The following is a 27,903-nucleotide window of genomic DNA, read 5'->3' as shown; positions in this document are numbered from 1 at the left end:
TTTTGCGCTTTCTGTTTATTTATATGTGACATCCTTATGAACATATCTGTCAAAGAAATGCATAATTACATATATATTATTATTGATTACGAGAAGTTAGGGAACATCTGCTTCCAGTGGCAATCAAGTTGTTATAAGGTAAATACACCCTCAAATATCGATGGAAGATTTTAAAAACAAAGGAGCATCAAACCTATTAAATAGGTTCAGTGTTACATTTTAATAGCTTTGGGAGTGGGTTTGTACTCTTGAATTCCGTCTGCGGGTGGTCATAAATTGTGTCTGCTAGGGTTACGGTGTCTATCATATTACCCAAACATCTTATAGTGACATGTATTAAGCTGTGCGGTTTTCAGTGAATTACAGAGGAATGTTATAACTATGTCAAGCTTAAAGTTAGGTAAGTACGCTGTAATATCCAAAAGCATCGAACATATAATGCATTATATATGGATAAGGCTTAAATATGGAGATTTTCAAGCGTGGGAAGATCATGGTGTTTTTGTTGTCAGATGATTCACTCCACTCTGCTAGTGTGATAGGGTCTTGTTTATTCAAATATCCCGTAAACACAACGATGTCAAACATTAATAACTCTTATTTTGGGAAATTAGCAAAAGCTTAAGGGCATTTACATAAATGAAATGTCTCTCCATCAGCATACAATGTGCTATATACTGGGGTGGGTCAGGGTTCCATTCATTTGGGTGATTGCATGGGACGAGCAGGAGGTCAGCATATGAATAAAAAAGTATAAATAGTAGTGAATGAGGTGGAGTTTTTGTATGGGAGAGATGAGTGGAGCTTGGTTGTGCAGGCTGTAGCTGTTAAGTAAGTTGTAACATTTATAGTTCACTGAGTTTATCTTTGTATTCATACAGCTCTTGGTACAGAGTTCATTATTTATCGATGGCATGCCCTTTCTTTCTGTTTTCATTTATTTTCTCTTGTACTAACTGAATTATTCCTCTGTGTTCATTGTCTTTAATTCCTTGTTCCTCAGTATTAATTCATTGTGATTGACAAAAGGAAGTAAGGGGGCTGGGACTAGAGGAGCCTTGATATAGAATGTGGGTCTAACAGTAGAGGATGCAGGAGGGCATGAAGGTGTACCAGTGTGTATATTAATGATTGGTGTGAGACTTTGGAATGGCATAAGCACTGAAAGATAAGACTGAGAGCAGTAGATATGGATCTGTTAAGGAGTGTATATCGGTTGCATTGTGTGGACAAGATAAGAAAGGCAGAGGTTCATAATGTGGAGTTAGGAAAGTTGTTGATGAAAGGGTAGAGATTATGAGTAGAATCATATAAACAAGTAGCTAAGTGAACAAGGTGCATTTATATGAATTCATTTGAAGGTAGGAGGAGGCTTGAAAGAACAAGAAAGTGATTTGATAATGTGTGTGAATTTATGAGTAAGCAGGGTAGACTATGGAAGTTTAGGAGACAAAAGAATGATAGGAGAAACTGATGAATGCATTTATTACTGGTATGTAAGTAATGGGGTGTATAAAAGCCCGTGTGCCTTAGAGGCAATGTGGGGATCCTCTCTTTGGCTCAGTGGTAATGTGCGCGTGCATGAGACGCGAGGGACCAGGATTGAATCCCGGCCAGATCAGTGATTAATTTGTTAAGTTTCAGTCCAGTCCTTTACATTAGGCTATGTAAATGCACATGGATGAACTACAGGAGCTGTGTATGGAGATGTATGTGACATTACACTCCCTTTTCACCTGGCAGGTTATGGAATGGCTGTGGCCCACAGGCATTGTGAAGCTAATTTTTTGTAGATCAGTTAGCATGTGAATTTTGGGTGTTTGAATGATGAGTTGGTACAGGTGTGGCCTAATGTTATTCGGTGTTCTGTGATAGTTCTAGTTTTGTGCTTTGCTCTTTCTATTATTGGATATCTACCAACCCATGTCAGTGGAGAGGACAGTTACATTGATGATCATGATGATTGTTGATGTTTACGCTAACTGCATTTTATTCATTGTCTGATTATAACTTGTTGTACAACAGTTCTGGTTATTGCAGTCCATTTCCATTTCATTAGATTGAGGTCGCTTGGGCATGGGGAGGGATTTTAAGATAAAAAGTAGGTGGAAGGATGCAGGAGCATTAATGTGGAGGTGTTGTGAAGTGATGTCAGAGTTGTGGGATTGAACAGAGATGTTGCCAGAGATCGTGTAGCCTGGAGAGCTACTGTCAGGTGAACAAGGCTGACACATACCAAATAGCCTACTGTACCATAAATAGAGATGGGGTATCTGTGAGACATTTGTTATGACCACCATGGATCAACTCTTGCGATCAAGCATCTGGCAAAAGATTATTACTGTACTAATGTTACCGGTACTGACTTGTATCCCTTTTATAATATCTTGGTCCTTCCCACCCGTTTGTTATAACTACGCAAAATTGTATTAAGGTGATGCTCTTGCTGTGTAATTAGCTAATATTAGTAGTGTGAATATACCATTATCCTTTGCTTATTGTTTTGTTCTTATTAGTATATACTCATTTGTAAATAATAGCATTTTTTGTTAACCAGTAGCCCTTATATGAAGGAATTCATTCCTGAGCTGCATAAAGTGTTTGATGGTAGTCAGGATCAGAGTAAGAGCACTAATATTTGTGACATCCTGGATAGCTTCAAGGGAAATCCTAGTAGATCAGATATTTTCGTATACTTCTTCAAAGCTTATATCTCTCATCTGTTGAAAGTATATGGAAATTGACAAGTTTATTGAAGGCTGATAAAATATCTATCTATCTATCTATATATTGCCAGACGCCTCAATCCCGTTCGGGGTGGCCACAAACAAATCACCTCCACGTTGCCCTGTCCCCCGCCATTTCACTGTCCTGCTCCCAACTCACACCCCCCTCTCTCATATACCTCTCCACCCCATCCCTTCATCTCCCCCTCGGCCTCCCCCTCCCTCTCCCCCCCTCCACTTCACTCACATACACTCTCTTCGTCAGTCTTTCACCCTCCATCCTCTCCACATGGCCAAACCACCTCAGTGTATTCCTCCTAACGCTTCCTAACAGATCCACATCCACACCACAACACTTCTTTATATCCTCATTTGTCAGCCTGTCTCTCCATGTGACTCCACAGGCTCCTCTTAAATAACTCATTTCCACTGCTCTCACTCTTGACTTGTGCCCTTCCAACAACGTCCAAGCTTCACTTCCATACGTTAGAGTTGGTATCACAATACTGTCATGTAGTAACTTTTTCACTTCCATGCTCACTTCCCTGTTTCTTATCACTGCTTTCAAGGAACCAGCAACCTTTCTTCCCTGCTGTACCTTTTCAAGCACTTCACCCTCCAAACCTCCATCCTTACTCATCACACTACCCAAGTACTGAAACGTACTCACATTTTCCAATTCCTCACCATCCAACCTCGCTGTACATTCACTGACTTCACCTCTCTCAAAGACCATCACTTTAATCTTCCTACTCTTCCCTACATTCACCTTTAGATTCCATTTCTTACACACACTCCCAAACTCATCCACCAAGCCTTGCAGCTCCCCTTCGTCTTCACTCAACAACACAGTATCATCTGCAAACAACAGTATAGGGAGTTTCCAAACACTACCCTCTCTCACCAGGGCCACTCCAACATCCACTACCGGTACCCTACCTTGTACCTCTTTTATTACCCCATCCCTGTACAGATTGAACAACGATGGAGACATGACACATCCCTGTTTCAACCCAACCTTCAAAGAGAAAAATGCACTCAGTTCACCATCCACACGCAATGCAGCCTTAGCACCATCATACATGCTCTTCACAGCATTCAACAACTTCCCATCTACTCCATATATATTTAATACTTTCCACAATCCTTGTCTATCCACCCTGTCATATGCTTTCTCCAAATCCATGAAAGCCACATACAACTTCTTTCCCTTTTCTAGAAACTTTTCCACTAAAGATCTAAGAATGAATATCTGATCTACACAACCTCTTCCCTTCCTAAAGCCTCCCTCTTCTTCTCCAACTAACTCCTCTGTTATTTCCCTCATTTTTGTCTTCGTGAAGACTTTTGCTGTATTGTACTTGGTATTACTGCAATAGAAAAGAAAGTATTTAAATGACCTTCGGTAAAGATAAGCTGTCAGTAATTTTGTTCTGTATATAGCGCATGAGCTGTATAAACTACTTACGGTATAATTGAATGGCCAGTTACTTACCAGTATGTAAGAGTTTTGTATTATGTTCTCACCAGTTGTATGCTTTGTTATTTTTTTTTTTTTTTCCCTAAGCTTTCTTATGAAAATTTGGTCATATCTGTCTTTCTATTGCCAGCTGCTTTAATCCCCAAAGGATGGCCATAGACAAATTGCCTCCACACCATTCTGTCCTCCAACATCAGTCTGCCCTCTCTCCAAGTCACCCTCCCTCACAATCTAGGCTGCTTCACCCCATTCCACCATTTCATCCTTGATTTTCCCCTCCTCTCCTAGTCTCTGTGTGTGTGTGTGTGTGTGTGTGTGTGTGTGTGTGTGTGTGTGTGTGTGTGTATTTAGTTATAATGGATTATTGTTGAATGATAAGTGGGATTGCAGCCATGTTGACTCCTCAAATCAATAAACTTAATGCAGACCATGCATACTGTACTTATTCTTGTTGGACACAGGAATATGCTAAATAATGCAGAAAGAAATATGAATTTTCCAGAGCTTACTACTGTAACCCTTATGCTTAGTTACTGTCTTCCTCCAGACTTCTTTTTTCTTAATCAAGGATAGGGGAGATCAGGTCCCAAAAACAAGGAAAGCAAAAACATGATAGGGGAAAAACTAATCAACAGTCTGTCCAGTGAAGTGAACTGGGCTAAACACTCAGTGAAGAAGAGGAGCGTTGTGGTGTGGATGTGGATGTGATAGGAAGCGTTATGAGGAACACACTGAGGTGGTTTGGCCATGTGGAGAGGATGGAGGGTGAAAGACTGACGAAGAGAGTGTATGTGAGTGAGGTGGAAGGGAGAAGAGGGAGGGGGAGGCCGAGGATGAGATGGAGGGATGGGGTGGAGAGGTATATGAGAGAGGGGGGTGTGAGTTGGGAGCAGGGCAGTGAAATGGCGGGTGACAGGGCGCCTTGGAGGCGATTTGTTTGTGGCCACCCCAAATGGGATTGAGGCATCTGGCAATAGATAGATAGATAGACTCACTATTCAAACCATTGAATTTCTGCCTCTGCCTCTCAGGCATAATCATCCACACATTTTTAGGGTGTATTTTTTCTCAAAGCTATATATATATATATACAGTATATATATATATATACAGTATATGCCTTGCATTGCTTAGCAGATAAAGTCAATCCAATGACCATCAGGTTGAATGCAGAAACCCCTCTCATTTGTTCCTTTATACATAATTCGTCCAACCAGCATGGTCCCTTGTCACTTCCCAGGCTTCATCAGTTTTTGTATCAGTACCTCGCTTTCCTATATTCTAGTATACCATATCCATCCTTCATCTTGGCAAACCAGGTCTCGTCTCACCTCAAACTCTCTGACTTGGCTACCCTTGTCCCCACTGTACAGTATTTACTGTACATCTAAATTTTTCACCTGATCATACCATCTGAGCACACACTCTTAAACGCTATTGTCAGCAGACTTGCTAACTCCCCGTTGCTTCATTTGATATATGAAGGCTCCAGCATGATTACAGAAACAAAACAAAGCAGTGTGGAGTTAGAAATTTTGCCAACACTAGGGCTGATGGATTTGCATTATTTTCATCCCATTCACTCTGTGCAGTCTGCATACATTCCATAATACAGTAATCCCATTTTTGCTACCCTCTGCTTTTCATTCACATGCCACATCAAAGTGCAGCACCCAGATGGGTTATTCCACATCAACTCACCCAGAATTGAGAACTTTTCCCCGTTCATGTCATAAATTTTCTTGAAAAAAATTCAGGAAAAAACTTCTGTTAAATCCATTCGACCATGCAGAATCTTAATGCTGTGCTGCAAATAGTTTTTTTTAGTTATGAACTTTTAAAGTTTGGCCCAGTGGTCTAAAGTTTATCTTTTTAGCCATTTACTTCTGAGCATTGCAGTCGGCATATTTCCAGCTGGAATGAACAGAAATTTGCTGAGGACATTAAAACAAAAAAAAGACTAATTTATGGCTGGTATTTTGGTAAATTTTGGATGTTGAATATGCACATTGTAAAAATTAATCAAGGAAACCCTTTTTTTTTTTTTTTTTTTTTTTTTTTTTAGCAAGAATTACCTACAGTAATTTTAAATATTAAGGATCTCCAAAGTCTTTTTTTGTTTTTCTTTTTTCAACAAAATTTTGATTCTGTGCTGCATTATCATAATTCTACTAGACTTTGAAGATATTATGTCATACATGAAAAAGTGAGTGCTACAGAGGCAGCTAAATATGGCCTTAGTACTGAAAAAATAAAAAATAAAATAATTTTGGCAGATTTTGACTCTGTATATTCTCATGAAGGATTATATTTATTTGTTTGAAACCTTTTTCTAGGAAAGTATAGTTATCCATTGCATGCCTTCATCATTCAGTATTTTTTTGAAGTAGTCATTCTTCATTTTTTTTTTTTTTTTTTTTTTTTTTTTTTTTTTTTATACATGCAGTAATATTACATCTAAAGGCATTTTTTCAATGATTGTTAAGCCCCTGTCACACATACTTGACCCAAGGGCCGACCACAGCGCAACTCAAGGTCGTGTCCTAGTTGTCTGCCACACCTCCCGACCGGCCCCAAGTCTGCTCTGCTCATGGCTGTCTCATGACCGCATCACAACTGCCTCACAACCGGTTGTGACATCCTCAAGAACGCAACAAGATTGCGAGACAATGGAGCTACAAGTCTTCTAATTTGAAATTTAACGGATTTTTGTCAGCCACGACCATGACATGACCGCCCACGAACGCAACACAACTGCTTGAAACGTTTGGGTAATGTGCCCCTACCCCCCCCACAACCCCCCCCCATGACCAACCCATGGGGCAGGGCATCACACCTGGACCACCAATGACACCCAGCATGGGGCAGGGCATCACACCTGGACCACCAGTGACACCCAGCGTGGGGCAGGGCATCACACCTGGACCACCAATGACACCCAGCATGGGGTGGGGCATCACACCTGGACCACGAATGACACCCAACATGGGGCGGGGCATCACACCTGGACCACCAGTGACACCCAGCGCATCACCATGGACCTCTCCTGTGTCCCACCCACTGTCAAAAACAAGAGACTGCTCACCCTGCTATGTCAGTTGAAGGACACGCAGTCGTAACGTTTTTTTTGTCGGCGACAGCATCACAACACACAACGACTGCATCACAACGCATCCGATTGAGCTAAGACTGCTTCACAACTGATGTACGACACTCCTGATTGCGACACAACTGTGACACGACTTTTGGCAAGTCTTGAGGCATGACAAGTTGTTCCAGCAGCTCATGAGTGCCCTAAAGAGTCCAGGCTTTGTCAGCAAATCAAGGGACGATCGATGAAAATGTGTTACGACCTTGAGTTGTGCCGCGGTCAGCCCTTGAGTCGCGTATGTGTGACGGGCTTTACTTGCACAATGCATACCACAGTATAAGAAATTAAACATGATATCTCTCTTTGGCACTTGTTAAGCCTTTTCTTCATTGAGTTTGGAAAATTTGCATGTTGCAGCTTGTCACAATTTAATAGCAGCAGCTGAGTCCTGTAATTTTGAGGCAGTCTGTTTGGGCCAGTGTGTTCCAGGAAAGTATCATGCTTGCACTTATGATGGGAAGTGGTGGCTTGGATCAGTCCTGGAACAGCTGATGATGATGGGGATATCTTAGTCAATTTCATGCATCCCCATGGGCCAGCAAAATACTTCCACATGCCTGCAAGGCAAGATACCTGTTGGGTGTCTCTACAGAATGTGCTGTGCATTGTTGATCCCCCAGTTACAAGTACAATACATCCCCACAGTACATGAGTTCCAAGTACGCGATCCACCTTGTGCGTGAGGACCTATTTTTTTTGTAATTTTAGTGTATTTTTTAGTAGTACGCGAATTGAACTCCTTGTAAGCGAGACGGGCAGCGAAGAGTGGCCCAAATCCGAGGTTACCCCGAGTACACGACATTGCCCCCCCCCCCCATAAGCAATAACGGTTACTTACGCTCCGACCACCCTGTGACTGTGACGTCGATGCTGCTCACTCGTCACGTGATGCCCATATGCGCCGCTTGGAGGGTGGTGAGGTGAGAGTCCCAGCAGAGGAAACACGTGCACAGAGGGTACACTCGCTGTTCCAGGTACATCCCCGCGTACTCTGAGGCTATTTTTTTTGTGAGTCAGGATGTCTGCCCTGTCCTCCAGGAAGAAGAAGTGCATCACCCATGCCATGAAGATGCAAGTCATTAGGAAGAAGGAGAGTGGGAAGGGTAAGACAGCCATTGGCAAGGAACTAGGCTTGGCAGAATTGTCCGTATGCAAACTGTATGGGCCAACAGCGAGGCCATAAAGAAGACTGAAGACTTATGGGACAACGGCATTGGACGGGAGAAGCAGGCTGACCAACCAGGCTATATTTCTTATGGAGGGGTACCTGGCTACATGTATCCTGAGGAAGGAGAAGGAAGGAATTCCACTTAACAGGCGCTACATCAGGGACCAGGCCAAGATTTTCTACAAAGCTGCAGCTCTGAAGCTTCCTGTAAAGAAACCATTTAAAGCCTCCGTGGAATGGCATTGCCGCTTTCTGAAGAGGAAGGAGCTACGTCTCATTCGCCTCACAGGGGAGCATGCATCAGCGGATGAAATGGCGGCCAGGGATTATCCAGCCATCCAAAAGGGAGTAATCAACGAGGGCGGCTACAGCAGGGACCAAATTTATAACATTGATGAAACAGCCCTATACTACAAGGCTATGCCGAAGTGTACTTATATTAGTAAGCACCAGCGCCAGGCCTGGGGCAAAAAAATCGACAAGAGCAGGATAACAGTCATATTCACCGTGAACTTATCAGGCTCACACAAGATGCTTCCTGTTGTGGTGCATACCGCAGCACACCACAGATGTTACAAGAATCTACGCTGCATGGATGACAGCGGGGTATACTGGTACAGCAACTCCAATGGTTGGATGAAGAGTAGCATCATTTCCGAGTGGCTGTTGTGGCATTTCATCCCTGATGCCAAGGCAAAATCCCGGGAACTTGGGATCCCCTTCAAGGTGCCTCTCATCCTCGACAGTGCCCCAAGTCATCCAACCTGGCTAGCAGACCTCAGCAAGGAATGCAAGATCGTTTTTCTGCCCCCAAGAATGACCTCTCTCATCCAACCGCTAGACCAGGAGTTGATTGCAACGGTCAAGCAGCTATACCACCAATGCCTCTACAATCACCTCCGCAGCAAGACTGACAGCTGTGAGGAACTGCAGGCAATTCTTGACTTGAACACAGTTGGGAGTGATGTCATGGACACCGAGGATGGTTTGGACTCGCCACCCGCTTCACCCTCACCTTGCACAGCACCCGCACAACCAACTTCAACTCCTGAGAAGACTATTATGGCTTTTTGGCGGTCATTCAGCCTCAAGGATGCCATCGCTTTCTTGTTGTCCTCTTGGGCAGATATAACCACTGCAACAATTAACCATGCTTGGCACCTCTTCGTACCGCGCCTGTGTGAAACGCACCGGGAAGCGGCTTTCAGTCCCTGGCTGCTGCCAAGGCATCCACTCTCATGAGTGCACAAGCTGTGCCCAGGTTTCAGGCCGTCTCGCTGGAGGAGATCAGGGGTTTACATTCAGCAGCAGCAGAACAGGATCCCCAGGAAATCGTGCAGCGAGTGGGCGAGGCCGACACAGAGCAGGAGATCGCAGCAGAAAAGCCAGCAACACCAGTGAAGATTTGTCCATGATGGAGATCAGCTGGGTACTGTGTGCCCTTGATAAATTCAGGGAAGAATTCAAGGACATCGAACACTCTCAATTGCGAGTGGAGGAGGTGATGTCTTCACTGGACAAAACTTTCCGCTACTACACCGACAAGTACAACCAGGAAGTAAACAAACGGAAGCAAACACACATCACCCATTACCTTCGGCTTGAACTAAGTGAGGAATCACTCCCTTCAACATCAGAAGAGCCAAAGCCTGAGGAGGATCAAGAGACTGATCCGATGTCTGAGTTGTCAGAAGTAGACTTTGAAGGGTTTATGAAGCTTGTGAAAGTGTTGAGAGTGTTGGTGACGAAAGTGGTGAGGAAGGTGGTGTGTCAGGTGGTGTGGTGGGTGATGCAGGAGATGCACGCTAGGTGCCTCATCCTGCCTCAGATCCTCTTCTTACCTCCATCACGCCTGTTGTCCTCTTGGGTAAAGATGAGCAGCCATATTCTTGTTGGTTTAGTTAAGCCATATCCTTGTTGATTTACCTAGTAAAGCCATAATCTTGCTGGTTTACTTTATCCTAGGTAATATGTCTTAGATGTTTCCCTGTATAGTACGATACCTAGGTCTGAAAGGCATCTCAAGGGTTGCCCATGAAGGGGGGTGCTGCCCATATGTAATTTTTCCCATAAGTTTATATATTCACAGTACGCAAATTCCTAGTACGTGACGTTCTCTGCCGCCCATATACTCGCGTACTAGGGGGATGTACTGTTATGGAAGACAGTATCAGACTAGCTGCACAAGAATGATAAAAACAGACTGGATTTGCACACAAATTAATCTGATAACATTTCTCTGTTGTATGATTTTAATTCATGAGATACCTGACAACAACTTTGTAAAATGTTAATATGCTGCGTGTTTGACAGTTACTGTAAATGTGCAAAGACTAACATTTAACCCCATACCCGCGTGCCGTCACTACCGCGATGCTCGTTACATAAGTACCATACTGCGGGGCGTCACTTTTGTGATCCAGGGATTTTTAAAATCGCCCAGGCTTTCAAGTGCGGTCTTGTATCATCTATCAGTACTGCCAGTGTGTAGCTATAGGCAGCGCTGCTAATACCGATAGTACTCGCATCCAGTGTTACCAATTTAGCCATTTTTCTGTGTTTGCCTCCCCTCCCCTCCTCCCCTACCTTACCCCCTCCCCGACTAGCTACAGCCTGTCGTGCAACGCAACTCCCAGCTGGTTTTTTCCATTCACTTTCTTCCATTGAAATGTCCCCTATGCCCTTTTCTCATACTAAAAAATATATAAAATATATAAAAAAAATAAGTAAGAGCGCTTTTTCTGTGTTTGCCTCGCCTCCCTACCTCCCCTCCCTTACCCCCTCCCCACGTAGCTGCAGCCTGGCGACTCAACACAACGCCTGGACAGTGTTTTCCATTCACTTTTTCCATTAAAATGTCCCCTATGCCCTATTCTCATACTAAAAAATATATAAAATATTTAAAAATAAGTAAGTCAGAATGCTGCCATCCCCGTGGGAGGGGCATGGTTCAGTCCAGCCATCCCGCGGGTAAGGGGTTAATCATTTCTGTTACTAAGCTTCAAGAAAATGGAAAAATTTGGTGCTTGTTATTGTATAATCCTCAGGTTTTACTCACTGTTGAGTGAATGTTTGTTTTTGAAAAATTATTAGGTGATGAAGGTGTCATATAGCATCTTTCAATATTTTATATATACCGGTATGTTTGTGCAATGGACGTTTATATTTTCTCAGAAAAAATTCAGACTAATTAAAATAATCCTTCATGAGAAAACGGAGTAAAAATCTGCCAGAAAGTTTGTTTGTTTGTTTGTTTTTTTCCAGTTCTGAGGCCGTATTTAGCTGCCTACCTCTGTAGCACTCAGTTTTTCATGCAGGACTAAATAACTTCAAGGTCTGGTAGAATTATTTTAATGCTGCTTAGAATAAAAATTTTGTTGAAAAAATAGGAAAATGACAGAGATATTGAATTTTCTAACATTCGGAATTCTCGTTCAGAAAAGAAAATAGGTTTCCCAGATTAATTTTCACACTGTGCAAGTTGAAGTTCATCATCCAAAATTTACCTGAGTACCTGTTGTAAATTAGTCTTAGAGTTTTTTTAATGTCCTCAGCAAATTTCAGTTCTTTCCAGCTGGAAATAAGCAGATGGCAATGCTCAGAATATACTGTACAGTACAGATTAAAAATGGCCAAATAGCTAAACTTAACTCATTGGGTTGAACTTAAAAAATTCACAACTATGGTGGTACCATTCTTAAGTGGCGGTTTGGGTGGGGCACCAACCTCTGTACAGTGTTGTCACGTGTTTCATACCCGGTATGTGAACAGCTCTGATATATATATGTAATAGGCATCACAATAAGATAAACACATAAGAATATAATGGTAACGTGTGTATTATAAAATATGAAAGAACAGTAAACTTATTATGCGTAAAATATTTATACGGCAATACAGAAACGTGGCATAATTATTTTACAGTGTTGCTTAAAAAAAAGTAGTCACTTTTGTTGGCTGTTACCATATTTCTGGGGTGGGTAATAATGTCACAATTATGATTATAAGATAATGTGCAGGAATATAAGCAAAAATATGCCAATTTCTTAGTAAAAAAAATATATACATTAAAACCCTCGTGAGCGGCAACACTCACCAACACCCAGTCCCACCTGGCCAGAGCTTCCTCTATCTCTTTCCTTTGTGTCCTTGACTCAGACAAGATGGCTAAAAATCCTAAATACCACAGACGAGAGAGAGAGAGAGGGGGGGGGGGAGAAGGCAGACCAGGGGCAGTGTTGAGTGCAGCTGAGTGAGAGATGGAGGAAGGGAGGGAACGAAGGAGGGAGAGAGTGATTGAATGAAAACAAATCATGCCGCCACAACAACGAGGTCATCTGGCGCCATATGTAAAACAATAATATTTTTAAACATAATTAGATATAATAAAAACAAAATAAAGAAATGAAAGCACAAGTTTATAAGTCACTCATAAAAGAAACAAAATTCCCAAGGGTGAAGCACATCTCCCCCAGGAGAGAGAGAGAGAGAGAGAGAGAGAGAGAGAGAAGGCAGGCAAGGGGCAGTGTTGAGTGCATTGTCAAGCTGAGGGAAAGATGAAGGGAGAGAAGGAAGGAGGGCGAGAATGATTGAATGAAAACAAATCAAGGCGCCTCAACACCGAGGTCATCTGGTGCGATATGTAAAACAATAATATAATAAAAAAGCAAAGAAATGAAAGCACAGGTTTATAAGACATAAAAGAAACAAAATTCCCTAGGGTGATGCACATCTACTCCCAGGAGAGAGAGAGAGAGAGAGAGAGGCATTACGAGTATGAAAAACGTGGCACCACTGTACAGAGGTTCGTGCCTCACCCAAACCGCCACTTTAGAATGGTACGACCGTAAAACCTAGAGTACAGCATTAGGATTCTGCATGGTCACATGGATTAAGCAGAAATACTTTCCTGACTTTTTTCAAAGAAATTTATGACATGAACTGGGAGGCTTTAGGTGAGTAGGCATGGAATAACCTACTGTATATGTTAATGTAAGTAGCTACTAAAACTCCTTGTGCATTACTCATGCAGCTTCTGCTTTGTATCAAGACCTCCATAGCACCGGCCACTTCATTTACCTGTTCCACTCTGCCTTCCACTTCCCATGCATATTTGTGTTTTTTTTACTACTGAAGTTTAATAAATATAAGAGAGAGATTGACACAGCTATGCATTACTCACCCTAGATGAGCAGCGTTTTAAGCTACATTAAATGGATAGAAGAAAATGCAGCCACTTATGGTGTCTGATATAAGTGAAAGTCTGATACATGGATGTCTGAATACTATGATTTTTACTGTGCTGTAGTTTGTTGCATTTAGCCTGCATGAAAGCGTGGATTTAATATTTACCGATTAATGTGCTTTTACCTTTCAGAAGGCAGGCAGACAAACACGTGTATCTTTCTACAGTGCTGTAAAATGTTAAAAGTAAAGAATTATACCCATATATTGAAACTGTGTTTATTGCAAGGATAGCCTACAATGGTTTCAGCCAGACTTTACCACACCTGAAGATTGTCTCAGTCAGGCTGAAACCATTGCATCCTCATACAAAACACAGTGAATTGTTTGCCAGCCATCCACTCACTCATTGTAGTACTATCTTTAGGTAACTGTGCATTGGGTATCATGTCAAAATATTTCCTGTAATCAAAGTAACCTTATGTTCTTTTGGGTGGTAACCATAAAACAAACAGTGGATGCCTTGCTAAGTAGTATGTTAAAGATACAGTACTCCAGCTGGATATGGCCTATAAAGATTCAAGAATAAGGAATAGTTGGAGTTTTATGTTTATTTAATGCTGTTTAGGGGCTAGTGATTGGTCACCTTTGTCTTAAAACTTTGGGGACTTAATAGTGTAGCCCTAAGTCCTGATGCTTCTAATAGATCAATACAGGATTGGATGGATGGACAGGTGGATGGGTATAATCTTACATAGCAGGGACATAATGTTTTTTGGCTGATGTGTGTTTCCCTTCCGACAGGCAAGAGTGCAGGGGAATACTTAGCTATAGAGGCACTCCTCATTTAACATCTTCGCTCCGAGAGGTCTCCCCTAAGCGGAATAAAATCATCTGGCAATTGCAAGAATTAATTAAAACAGACGTCATCGTGCCAAATGGGTAAATTGAAATTGTTTTTAACCCTTTCACCGCGAGAGGTCACCCCAAACTGAATAAAAATCATCTGGCATCAGCAAGAATGTAATCCAACACATTACACAGAGGGGTTAAAATAGTTTTTGAATTAACCCTTTTTTCACTTGAAAGTTGCTCATGATCCATTCACAAGTTGCTGTGAAATCAGAGTAATGTTTTTTCTTCACACAGTGTAATCCACTTCAACCACATCATGAACTATAAGCATGTGCATCACTAAGAATTAATTTACAACAGCACTTTGTCTGCACATCATATTGACATCACCTGAGGAGTATCTCGGTAGTTTTTCCTGGTACTTTTCCATTAGCATGTGTCATGTGTTTTCATCATGGCCAAATTTTTCCACACCTATAAAAAAAAATGTAGGGGAAAACTTATTTATCCCATGTACTATACTGTAATTTGTGTTCTGCAATGGTCTCTTTTTGTCAGGTTGTTTTTAACACTTTTTTTTTTTTTTTTGATGCCGTCAGTGATGTAGGCCAGCCATCTGCCCTTTGTTGTCTGTACAGTACTACAGACCTCACAGGGGTAATGTGGAGCTGGAGACATTTGCTGTTATGTTATGTTACACTTTTGGGGGGAAGGAGGGGGGAATAGGGGTAGGGTGATGATGACGATGATGATGATGATTTTTTCCTTTTCAGCTAGCAGAAATACAAGATATTTTATAATATTTCTTTTTCAGGAGGGGAGCAAATAGAAAGATTATCCACATTATTAATTTCATAGTCCTGTACTTGTACTGTAATTAACTCCTGATCAGCTTATGTGTTTTGGTTTCTATCTCATCTAATGTATCCTTTGAACAGGCAGTAATTCAGGGAGTTACTTATTTAAACTACCACTTTCAGTATGATAACTGAGTTTAAGCACCGGTATTTTATTCTCTAATTCCTTGTGAATTGGTTCAGCTGAGAGAATCTCCATGCAGTCCAAGGGTCAGAGATTCTTGTTGTAACCCTGTCATAGTGCTGGCATAAGTTTGCTACAGTTAGTCTTTGTTTAAAGTTGTTTTAGGTAAAGTTGTTTCAGTACTGTATTAAGTTGCTGATAAATGGAATTTTTTTTTCTTCACTTAAAAGTTGCCTTCAATTCATTATGAAGTTGTTATGAAGTCAGATTTTATTATTATTATTATTTTATTATTATTATTATTATTACCTAGTCATAAATCAGAAACATGTCTTAACTTTGTTTCACTTAAAAGTAGCACTGTGCCGTTGCACATCATATCATAAACTTTAAGAGAGGACTGACTGTTTCATTCTCACTAATACTTAAAGATTTTATTCAGGTGAGGGAAACACTGTGCACCAAAGGGTTATTTTGCCCTGCTGCATCATCAGCATCTGTGATCCAATTTTTTAACACCTAATTTTTCCCTTTTGCACATGAGCATGGTGAGGAGGACTAGTGTATTGTAATTGTCAGTATTGCACTATCACCGTAGTACTGTATTATTATTTAATTTTTACTGTTTTTTTAAATACCATGAAAGGCCTTAATTGGTGGGCACATTCCACTGGTTACCTGTTGATAGTTCAGCATTTGTGCTTTCATCTTCCTGTTTCTTAATCCTGCACACCCAGTTGATAGCTAAGTAGGAAGTATGGCTAGGATGGTATTGCCTGACCTGCACTGTCAGCATTTTTTAAATGATTTGTACCTCACCTAAGTTTTCTTTTTCAGCAGGCAAGAGTGCATGTGGTGGCTTATTTATACCTGTGTGAGGCATTTGGAGACCGGGCATCCTAACCAGCCACTTTGTTTTCTGATATGTAACAGCAAAATTTTGGCTTCTTTTGGGGATCCATCTCAGTGGAAAAGTAAAAAAGCTTATGTGAAGAAATGAATTTAGGCTTCATTACTTTCTGGGTATTTTATTTAATTTTATCCATATATATAAAAGTACAGCAATGTACAGTACTTGTTTCATACATGTACAGAAAGTATATCACAGTTCTTGAGCTAAAGATATATGAAAAGTAAATGAGGGAAAAATTTAACTAATTACTTAAAAAAATGCTCATAATGTTTGTGCCCATCTCTAAACATTTTGAATTAGATATACTCAGTATACTCATTGTGGATCAGATGTTGTATAGTTCATTTAATTTTTATTTTATCTCAGGTATTGGCTTATTTAATTATTCTTTTACCTCATGTGCTGGTTTATTTAATTTTTATTTTACCTTACCAAATTTTTTGCTATCCAGCAGGCAAGAACGCAGGTGAGGACTGCTGGGTGACAGCCAAGTATGACTATGCTGCACAGGGCAGCCATGAGCTGGACCTTCGCAAGAGTGAACGTCTCCTCCTCCTAGATGACTCCAAACACTGGTGGCGTGTCATGAACTCCCGCAACCAGGCTGGATACGTCCCCTCCAATTATGTCAAGAAGGAGAAGCCGTCCATCTTTGACAGGTAAGGTAATGTGGAATGGTTTGGTGGGAGGGGATTGTACTGTGACAGTTACTTTCATTGTAAAATATTGGTAGAAATGAGGGAATGATGGACAGTTGTCTCAAGAGTCTTTACGTATAGAAAACATTGTTTGTAGTAGCTGTTTGCATTAAGATTTTTGATATTTTAAATACTTGAGTAGCACTGCACAGAATAATTAGCTGGTGAGCCACTGTTTAAGTAACTAGAGAATAAACAGGAATGAAATGAGTGACATGGACTTAACCTATTCAGTACAGTGATGGGTTGATGAATTTTACTCAGGGTACAACTATTGTATATCTATCTATCTATCTATCTATTGCCAGACGCCATAATTCCGTAAGGGGTGGCCATTTGACTCTGAGTTATTTGTTTTACGCGGAGGGGCACTAACCCTCCACCAACCCACTTGCTGACACGTAGGGAGCACGTATGATTTGGTTATATGGTTACCACCCAGCGTTGTAAATGGTTTCTTGGCTTACAGGAAACCATTTGGCTTGTCACTCAATGTAAAGCCACCTGTAAAGGAAAGAAAAGCAATAAGTGACAAGAAAGATGGGAGAAATAGGAAGAGAGGAGGGCAGGCACAGAAAAAGAATGATAAAGGCTAAGGAAGAAGTATAATTTTATTAAATCAGAGAGTCTTCTTTGACAGAAGGGAACAATGATAATTACTGTATGATCAGTACCACTATATTGGGCTTATTTTAAATAAAAGTTAGGTTCATTTTCATAGTAGGGGGCCGGAACTACTGTTGGATCATCAGGTAAGTACGCTGCCTATGTAATTTTGTTTCTTTTTTATTTTCTGCTAGTTGATATTTGATAGTACTGTAAATATGTTGATTATTATGGGATGAAGATGTTGGAGGATTGTGTTTGTATCTAAGAATTGTACTGAAATCAGAGATGGGCTTCTTGATTTTGATGGTTTACACGGTGATGGTGTATACTGTTGTGACTGAAAAATTCAGAGGAAAAGCTGTTGTTTGGGGTCATGTTAGAAGAAGGCATGCTGTTCTCTTGCTGATGTTGAGTGAATGAATGATGAAAGAAATGTTATGTTTAGATGAGATTAACTGAAGAGTGATATGTATGTACTTGAGAGAATTGATGCCAGTGTTCTGTGGATGAAGAACAAGAAAGCAGGATTGTGAATGTGTACAGGTACTATTGTATGTGCTCAACATGAGCAACCGCAAAGTAGATTAGTTTGCAGAATAATATTGAAAATATGCATCATAGACTTAACTAATGTCTAAATGAAGAGTAGATCCTATATTGAACAGTTTTGAGGCTTGAACAGTGGGTGTCTGAGTGTTTGACCTGTTTTACAGACCACTGTTCACTTATACCTTTATAGTTCCCCTTCTCTGTTTAGGATTTATAAATGACATGTGATTCCACAAAGAAAACCAGAGTAAATGGTTCATGGGAAATTGGTAATATGAAGCATCCTTTGCTGTACTGATACTCACCTGTGAATGAACTTAACCCGCCCCATCCCGACGTTTTTGGACCCTTTTTTTTTTTTTTTTGGCTCAAACATCCACTTTCGGTGAGAAACATCAAAAGTTCATAGAGAAATCGCTCACCTGAGGTTTAAAATACCGGATTTAGGTACGAGTACTTCCTTACCTGACTGGGTTTTCTAACAGGCTGGCACCAAAGAAAACGAGTTCTGTGGGAGGGTAACTATTTTATCCACTCATAAACAGTATTTATTTATTTACTTGGTACGAATTTATATGTAGTACAAGAGTATATTGGTTTTCAAACAGTAATATAGGCATTATAAGCATTGTTTCACTCACTAACTCATCACCATTCATGACCTTTTTTTCCCACATTACCTGATCATCATTTCTGACTGTTTCTTCCTCTAATGCTATGTAAACTTTGTCCTCCACATTGTCATCGATTGGGGAATCACTCTGGCCCTGAATGTCTTTATTGGCCAGGTCACTGGTAACAGGTGAATTGCCGAGACAATGGCGTGCAGGGGGGGGGAGAGGTTATGCGGTGTAAGGCATTGTTCCTGCTTGGCATCTTGTAGAGGAATAGAGGAAGGTGTCCCGTGTATACGTGCCAAAAATCACTCGCGAAATCACTCGCGAAAATTGAAAATTGTGCAAATTAGGGACCTTGCAATGTTGCTGCGTTAATTCACGTCGCCGGAATGGCGCGGGTTAAAGTGAATGAAAACTTATTGTTTATGATACTGCATATGGACTTAATATTTTTATGGCATGCAGATTAATATCATATAGTTTAACACCTTGATTGCTGGAATATCCTGCCAGTGAACAAATTTAATTAGTTTTATTCTGAGTCAGTTTTTCACTGCAGGAAAAGGGTTCTGTTAGTTTTTTCCTTGTGTCCGATGTGTGCAGCCTAATCGCTGTAGTACGGTGCAATACATTCTTTGTCAAGCAGTGATGAGGAGGCTACGTGAGGTGGCATTGTACACCTTGGGTAGAGCAGCTGCAGTGTCCATCTGGGAGTCAAACCCTCTCATATTTCCCTGCACGTCGCTGTGGGGAGGACCCTAATCCTACCCTGGTGAGGTGCTGTCTTTCAGAAGGTGTTGCACAATCCCAACACAGTGTATGTACTGTAATGTACCTGTAGGACTTCCCAGCTGCTTACCCTTAATTAATGAGTCTGCTTGGCCAGCCAGACCAGGGTTAAGCAGCAGCAACAACGAGGACAGCATATCACCTTAATGTAAATTTGAAACTGAAATGAAGTAGCAATAGTAGCAAATGACACTGTCAATATATGTTGTCAGTGGGGGCGCCCATCATCCACCCAGTCATTGTAGTGGTACGCGATTTCAGGGTAGCTCTGCATTGAGTGGCAAGCCAAATGATTTCCTGTAAACCAGGAAATAATTTGATACACTGGGTGGTAACCTTATATCCAACCAACGCATGTTCCCTACGTGTCAACAAGTGGGTTGGCAGAGGGTTAGTGCCTCTCCCCAGAAAACAACTACTGTAAATATAAATACAGGCAAGAAGCCTTGGACCAGGATGGACAAACAGGTGACGACCAAGGACCGGACAAAGGACTTGGTTCGGATTGCGACATGGAATGTAATGGGTGCGAATGATGAAGTAAAAAAGTGAGAGATTGTCCATGTGCTTGAGGTCGGCAAAGTGGACGTATGTGGATTAACAGAGACTAAATGGAGAGGCGAGAGCATGAGAGAGTGGGAATATCGATGGGGTATATATGTGGAAGTATGTGAGAATGAGAGGGCAAAAGAGGGTGTATGTATTGTTGTGTGCATGAGATGGAAGGAGAATATGAGTGAGTATCAGTTGGTTTATGGATTGTGTGAGTAAGATTGAAAGTAGGATTACAGATGTGGGCAATTGTGAGTGTGTATGCACCAATGCAAGATCATGCAAGCAGCGCAAAAGAAGAGTTCTGGACAAATATGGAAAAGTTTGAGAGGAATGAAAGAGTATTTTTGATTGGAAATATGAATGGAAAAGCAGGGAATGTGAAGATGGGTGGGGTAGTTGACGAGTGGAGTGTGCTTGAAGAAATGGATGAGAATGGCAGTGTTCTAGTGAACGTTGTGCGGGGAGGGGGTTGGTGATGGCTGATACCCTCTTTAGACACAAAATGATCCACAGGTATACATGGCGAGTGATGAGAAGGGTGGGTGGTGAATTGAATGAACGGAAGGCAATGATTGATTATGTGTGTGTGGATGAGAGATTGAGAGGGTATGTAATGGATGTGATTATGTGTGTGTGGATGAGAGATTGAGAGGGTATGTAATGGATGTGATTATGTGTGTGTGGATGAGAGATTGAGAGGGTATGTAATGGATGTGATTATGTGTGTGTGGATGAGAGATTGAGAGGGTATGTAATGAATACAAGAGCATACAGAGGTTGGGGGAGTGGACTTTTGGACCACCATGAAGTGGTGAAAGTTAAGGTTCAAGTGGGATGGAGGAATAGAAGGAGGAAAGGACACGAGGAAGTAGTCCATACAAATAAGGTTGAAAGGTTGCAAGAGGATGAGAAAAAGGAAGAATATAAGAGAAGTGGAGGAGCGATTGGGTAAATGTGATTTGGAGCTGATGGGGGAAGTGGAAGATGTGTGCAAAATATTCACAGCAGAAATCTGTGCAGCATGTGAGGTGATGTGTGGGGTGAAGAGAAGACGTATGGGGGTGCAAAGAACAGCATGGTGGAATGAAGAGGTGAGACAAGCTGTGGTGCAAAAGAAGAAAGCATATAAAGAGTGGATGGGAAACAGAGGGATGGAGGAAGTTGAGAGATGAAAGAGAGAGTTATATGTAGAGAGGAAGAGAGAGGTGAAAAGATTAATAAGAGAGAGTAATAAGAGAGTGGATAAGGAATTTGGAAGGAATTTGAGTGTAAAGTGGAGGGGATGTAGGAAAATGTTCTGGAAGGGGGTAAAGAGAGTTAGACAGGATGATAGAGAAGTTAGTAGGGGAGTGAGAGATAAAAAGGGCAGATTGATAGTGGAGAAGGAAGAAAAAGTGAAAAAAAAATCCCTAGGTGCTGGGATTTTTTTTGGCTCGGCCGCCCTCTCACTACAGATGTACAGTAATTTCCAAGATAACGTTTATTCAAACCTTCACATCTGGGAAAGTGCTGTATAGCAGTTAGAGAAACAAATTAAAGACCATATTACTCATCAACTCTTCTTGCGAATGAAAGCATCCCCAGGTCTGCAGGTGGTCGTGTCGATGAGTAAGGATGTGAAGAACATGAGTAACTTTTAGCACTGAAAGCAAGATGTCTTCATGCGTGTGCGCAGTGTCCTGACTTTGGCATTGGTCTTAACATGATAACTTCTCCACCACTAGATAAACTAGATGCAGTGTTACCCAAGGCACTGAGCCCTTTTCAAGTATCCTTGGGCAGAGGCTTGGCGGGGGTGGATAAGGCAAGGGGTCCTCGTGAGGCGGGAACAGAATTGGACGTGAAGGTTTTAGAATACATCGTTCAGCACCTGCCCAAGTCACAGAGAAGAGTGAGGTATGCATGAGTCGGTTGGCGGGAGTCTCTCCCTACCCTTTGGTGTCGAGATAAAATGGCGGTCACTTCAAACTATGGCGGGAACACATTTGCAGTTCCTACTGACACCCAGTGGTCTCCATCCACCCCTTTTGCGTCTGTTCATACCAGCATTCGGTGCCTAGGGGTTAAGGAACTGTTAAACATAGAAAATTAAAGTAATGTTAGTATAAGGGGCAGGGGAATGGCTGGAAGAAGGAGGGAGGTGAGAAAGGAGGAAGAGAGCAGTAGGTTGGAAGTAGTGGAAGCAATGAAGAAAGGCAAAGTGGGGAAAGCCCCAGGAATTGATAGAGTGTGTGGTGAAATGCTGAAGCATGAGGGAGAGATAGTAGTAGAATGGATATGGAAGATGTGCAGATTGGCCTGAGAGGAAGGTAGAGTCCTGGAGGATTGGAAGTCAGGTATAATTATTCCCCTCTACGAAGGGAAAGGAGAAAAAGAAATGTTTGGTAATCATAGGGGTGTTTGTCTTCTTAATGTAATAAGAAAAGTATGTTGTGGGATACATATTGACAGAGTTAGGGAAATAACAAAGGAATTAGTTGGAGAAGAACCGAGAGGTTTTAGGAAAGGAAGAGGTTGTGTAGATCAGATACTCATCCTTAGGGCTTTAATGGAAAAGTTTCTAGAGAAGGGAAAGAAGTTGTATGCATCCTTCATGGATTTGGAGAAAGCACATGATAGAGTGGATAGACAAGGAATGTGAAATGTAAGAATATATGGAGCAAATGAGGTGTTGAATGCATTGAAGAGTATGTATGATGGTGCTAAGGCTGCAGCACGTATGGATAGTGAACTGAATGAATTTTTCTATCTGAAAGTTGGATTGAAATGGATGTGTCATATCTCAATGGTTGTTCAGTCTGTTAATGGGTTGGGTTATAAAAGAGGTACAAGGAAGGACAATGAGTGTTGGAGCGACCCCAATGAGAGAGGGCAGCGATTGGAAACTTCCTGTACTGTTGTTTGCAGATGATATTGTACAGTATCATTAAGTGAAGATGAAGGGAAACTGCTAGGCTTAGTGAATGAGTTTGGGAGAGTGTGTAAGAAATGGAATCTAAAGGTGAGTGTAGGGAAGAGTGAATTTATGGTCTTTGAGAGAGTTGTAGTCACTAAATGTAGTGAGGTTGGATGATGAGGAAATGGAAAATGTGAATGCATTCAAGTACTTGAGTAGTGTGATGAGTAAGGATGGAAGTTCAGAGGATGAAGTGCTGGAAAAGGTACAGCAAGGAAGAAAGGTTGCTGGTTCTTTGAAAGCAGTGATAAGATATAGGGAAGTGAGCATGAAAGTAAAAAAGTCGCTGTATTATAGTACAGTAAAACCTCACTACTACTGACTTCAGTAGACTGGAATTTGCTTTTATTGGAGTCAGGGAGCTGATCGGACTAAATTCTTATACAATATATTGGGAAAACTCCAGTAAAACTAGAAGCGGTCCAGACTGCCTGACCTCATTCCAGAGCGACTGAATTGTCCGCGCGGTTTGTGTGTTCATGTGTCGGTTTATGGCGGGCTGTCAGTGTCACTATTGCTTCCCCGTTCTCTGCCTCAGTCTGATGCACATCATTTCCCCGGAAGTCCCTGATATACTGCTTGTGAGTGACAAGTGATGTGAAAAATACAAAGTGAACATCTTTAGTTTGTAAGATAGTTAAAAATAAGGTGCGTAAAGTGTACAATACAGTATTTAAGTGTTTAAAATTATGTTGTAACAATAAAGTATTTTCTAAACAAAAAAATTAGAAAAGTGTTCTACATTTTATTAATATTAATATAAGACACCAAGCACTAATCACACGGTGCACAGCACGGAAGGTACTGTACAAGCTTTACCTCCAGTTCCTGTCCACGATTCAGCTCCTGCCAGTGAAGGGAATCAGGAGGATGATTCACTGTTCATTGACGATGACCCTGAAGTTAATGAGTAATGATTTTGAAAGATTTGTTCAGAAGGATCCTTCATCAGGTGCTGAATGATGATAAACACTCGGCAGGGTGGGGGAAGAGTTGGGTTAGCCAAGTGAGTCAGAATGGTTATGTAAGAAAATATTTTTATTTATTACGTTTGAGTTTTGTCCAAAGTTTGATTAAATTTTACAGTGTTATGCAATAAATTATTTATAGTGGCATTTGAAAAAAGAAGCCAATGGGATATTGCCATGAGTTAGAAGGAACTGGTGGGTTGCAGGAGGATGGTGGCCATGATGCTTTCCATGTATGAAAATACAGTATCTTCTTGTGTGTGTTACATACCATATGACCTTTATTGAGTCTAAACCTTCCCAAAATAATACGTGTTGTGCAGCAGACTGCGTATAGTATTATATGAGAGAATAACTTGGACTAAGAGGTAAATATGAGTGGATACTGCTGCAAGTCAGAAGGAACATATTAATAAATATCGCGAGTTCGGCAATAATCGAGTTCCATGTGGTATTGCCAGAATAAAGCAAACACTAAACTCAGGTACCCACTGTATATATATTATACCATATGATTATTGTAGTGAATGTATAATACAGCACACTACTGCAGAGGTAGTGAAAAAAGTTGGTGATGCCACGGTGAAAACCGTTGGTGTGATCAGGACTAATGTCTGATATATTGGAAAAGGTCTGGGTTAGCACGGGGAAGTCCAGATGTCACTTTTATCAGAGTTTCGCTTTTTTCAGAATGGCTTGGGTTCAAATTAATCCATTGTTGTGAGGTATTAATGTATTGTGATACCATCTCTAACACATGAAAGTGAAGCGTGGACCATGTTGGAAGGACGCAAGTCAAGAGTGAGAGCAGTGGAAATGAGTTATTTGAGAGAATTATGTGGAGTTAACTAGAGAGACAGACTGACAAATGAGGAAGTGAGGAGCACTGTGGTGTGGATGTGCATGTGATAGAAAGCATTGGGAGACTGAAGTAGTTTTGCCATATGGAGAGGGATGAGAGCAAGAGACTGACAAGGAGAGTGTATGTGAGTGAGGTGGAAGGGGGGAGAGGGAGAGGGAGGCCGAAAATGAGATGGAGGGATGGAGTGGAGAGATATATGAGAGAGGGGTGTGTGAGCTGGGGGGAGGGCATGGGATGGTCGGGGACAGGGCGACACGGAGGCAATTTGTTTGTGGCCACCCCTTGTGGGATTGAAGCATCTAGCAATAGATAGATTGAGAAACATTGTCATCATCATTAATACCATCAACCTGATATCATCTTGGTTACCAGCCATTGGCATCATCTTGGTTGTCTGTCTATCTATCTATCTATTGCCAGACGACATAATCCCCTAAGGGGTGGCCATTTGATTTTGAGTTATTTGTTTTATGGGGAGGGGTACCAACCCTCCACCAACCCACTTGTTGACATGTAGGGAGCACGTATGGTTTGGTTGTATGGTTACCACCCAGCGTTGTAAATGGTTTCTTGGCTTACAGGAAACCATTTGGCTTGTCACTCAATGTAAAGTCACCTGTAAAGGAAAGAAAAGCAATAAGAAGTGACAGGAAAGATGGGAGAAATGGGAAGGGAGGAGGGCAGGCACAGAAAAAGAATGATAAAGGCTAAGGAAGATGTAGGCAGCACTGCACCAAGTGAGTGGATGATGGTTGCCACCATCTACCTTATTTCTGTCTGTATTTTTGTCCACTATGGAAATTATGGGAAACTAATCAGGAAGGGTCTAATAGAGCCCAACAGGGATAACTTTTTACAGTTACTGGTGTGGTTTAAAGTCCCTTAAGTGTGCCCCTGATGGCCAAAATTAGAAGTAATTAGAACTGATCAAGTCAGCATGGTTGAAACAGGGTGGCCCTTCTCCCCTCCCCCCCCTTTTTTTTTTTTTTTTTTTTTTTTTTTTTACAGCCATATCAGTATGAGCTAAAATGGGTTGTGTGAATGAGCAGGTTGGTGGGTGTGGTGGGTCTAGGATGGGCTGAGGCCTGGGTAGGTGGGTGAATGGGTGAGCAAGATTGGTGGGTGGTTAGGTAGTAGGAAAATAGGTCCATAATTATAAGGTCCATGATAGGAATAATTCCTTGGGGAATATGTCCCTGGGGAAATGGTCCCAAGGAGGAACATGTGACTTGTGGGTAAAATGGACCCCTGGAGGGTCGTCTTCCACAGGGACATGACAAACTAAGGTTCCCAGGCAATGTAGGTATACATGTTTTTTTTTTCGTTTTTTTTCCTAGGCAGCAGTGGGTACCTCTGCTAGTTTGCCATCATTAACTGTCATCATCTTTTTCATCATCCTTATCATTACAGTATTACCCTCATCGTTATTAGTTCATTACAGCCAGTGCTTCTAACACCACCACTCTCATCATCATTACAGCCACTGCCGTCCTCCTCCTCCTCCTCATCATCATCATCATCATCATCATCACTACTACCACCACCAGTACAATCATTACAGTCACAGCCATCATCATCATCATCATCATCATGAGTACTATAACCACTGCCATCATCATCATCGTTGTCAACATTCAAACCCAACATCCAGTATGTTACCAAGTTGAGTATGGTCCAAAAAACACCTTATTGGTCTGTTCGCTTCCACTTGTTAATTGTTTTGGCATCTAATCTATTCACTGTATTGCCTCATGCATGTCTGTTTTCACTTGTTCACTGCTGTTCATGTACTGTAATGATTATCCAGGGACATCAGTGTGATGCTAGAATGATGGAAGAATGACTGTACAGTACTGTAAGTCATCTATATACAGCATGTTGCCTTATTTCTTTATTTGTTTATCTATTTATTTATTCCTTAACTCATTAAGCCATTAGACTTTTCATTCATTTTGGCCTAACCATCATTTAATCCTTTTTTTTTTTTTTTTTTTTTTTTTTTTTTTTTAATCAGAAACTTCATAAAAATTTTCTGCTTACTTGATCCGTTTAACGTGTCACAGTTACCAGATATGTACAAACATGCAACAGACTTGATTTCCAAAAGAGTAAATAGATACTTCCTGGAAGGTAGCTTTGTGCAGTGTGAGATACCTTCTTTGCCCCGGCCCCTACTTAACCTATACACTGTGGCAGACTGGACATCCAAAGTGCACTTATGGAAAAAAATAATACCTGTATTAAAAAAAAAAAAAAAAATCTATCGATCCATCTATTTATTGCCAGACACCATAATCCCGTAAGGGGTGGCCATTTGACTTTGAGTTATTTGTTTTACGGGGAGGGGCACTAACCCTCCTCCAACCCACTTGTTGACATGTAGGGAGCACATATGGTTTGGTTATATGGTTACCACCCAGCGTTGTAAATGGTTTCATGGCATATATACAGGAAACCATTTGGCTTGTCACTCAATGTAAAGCCACCTGTAAAGGAAAGAAAAACAATAATAAGTGACAGGAAAGATGGGAGAAATAGGAAGAGAGGAGGGCAGGCACAGAAAAAGAGTGATAAAGGCTAAGGAAGAAGTAGGTAGCACTACACCAAGTGAGTGGATGATGGTTGCCACCACCTACCACCAAAAAAAAATGTTTCTAATATTTGTCATCATGTCTTGCCAGTTGATGGAGGATGTGGTAGTGTATACGTGTATATGAATTTTTAGGTCAGTACAGGTACAGGTATACCTCGATATACAATACCCCTAGATGTGATACCCCGACATAACGATGGGGGTAGAAATACCACCAGAGCCCGCCTAATGACGGCCAAACCCCAGTTT

At 41.3% G+C, this 27,903-nt stretch overlaps 1 protein-coding gene across 1 annotated transcript in view; it reads left to right on the top strand.

Moving 5' to 3' along the window:
• Positions 1–336: 336 nt before the first annotated feature.
• Positions 337–27,903, top strand: part of dock (SH2/SH3 adaptor protein dock) — a 340,556-nt gene continuing 312,989 nt past the window's right edge. The window contains exons 1-2 of the mRNA XM_080286156.1: positions 337–400; positions 16,910–17,117. Coding sequence (XP_080142282.1) covers positions 382–400; positions 16,910–17,117 — 227 coding nt within the window. The 5' untranslated portion in view covers positions 337–381. The remainder of the gene's footprint in view (positions 401–16,909; positions 17,118–27,903) is intronic.

This window comes from Coenobita brevimanus, chromosome 110, assembly GCF_032717465.1.
Source record: "Coenobita brevimanus isolate Jiangsu-jjx chromosome 110, ASM3271746v2, whole genome shotgun sequence".
Lineage (NCBI taxonomy): Eukaryota > Metazoa > Arthropoda > Malacostraca > Decapoda > Coenobitidae > Coenobita > Coenobita brevimanus.
Note: the sequence above shows the minus strand (reverse complement) of the source record. Positions and strands in the feature narration are given on the sequence as shown.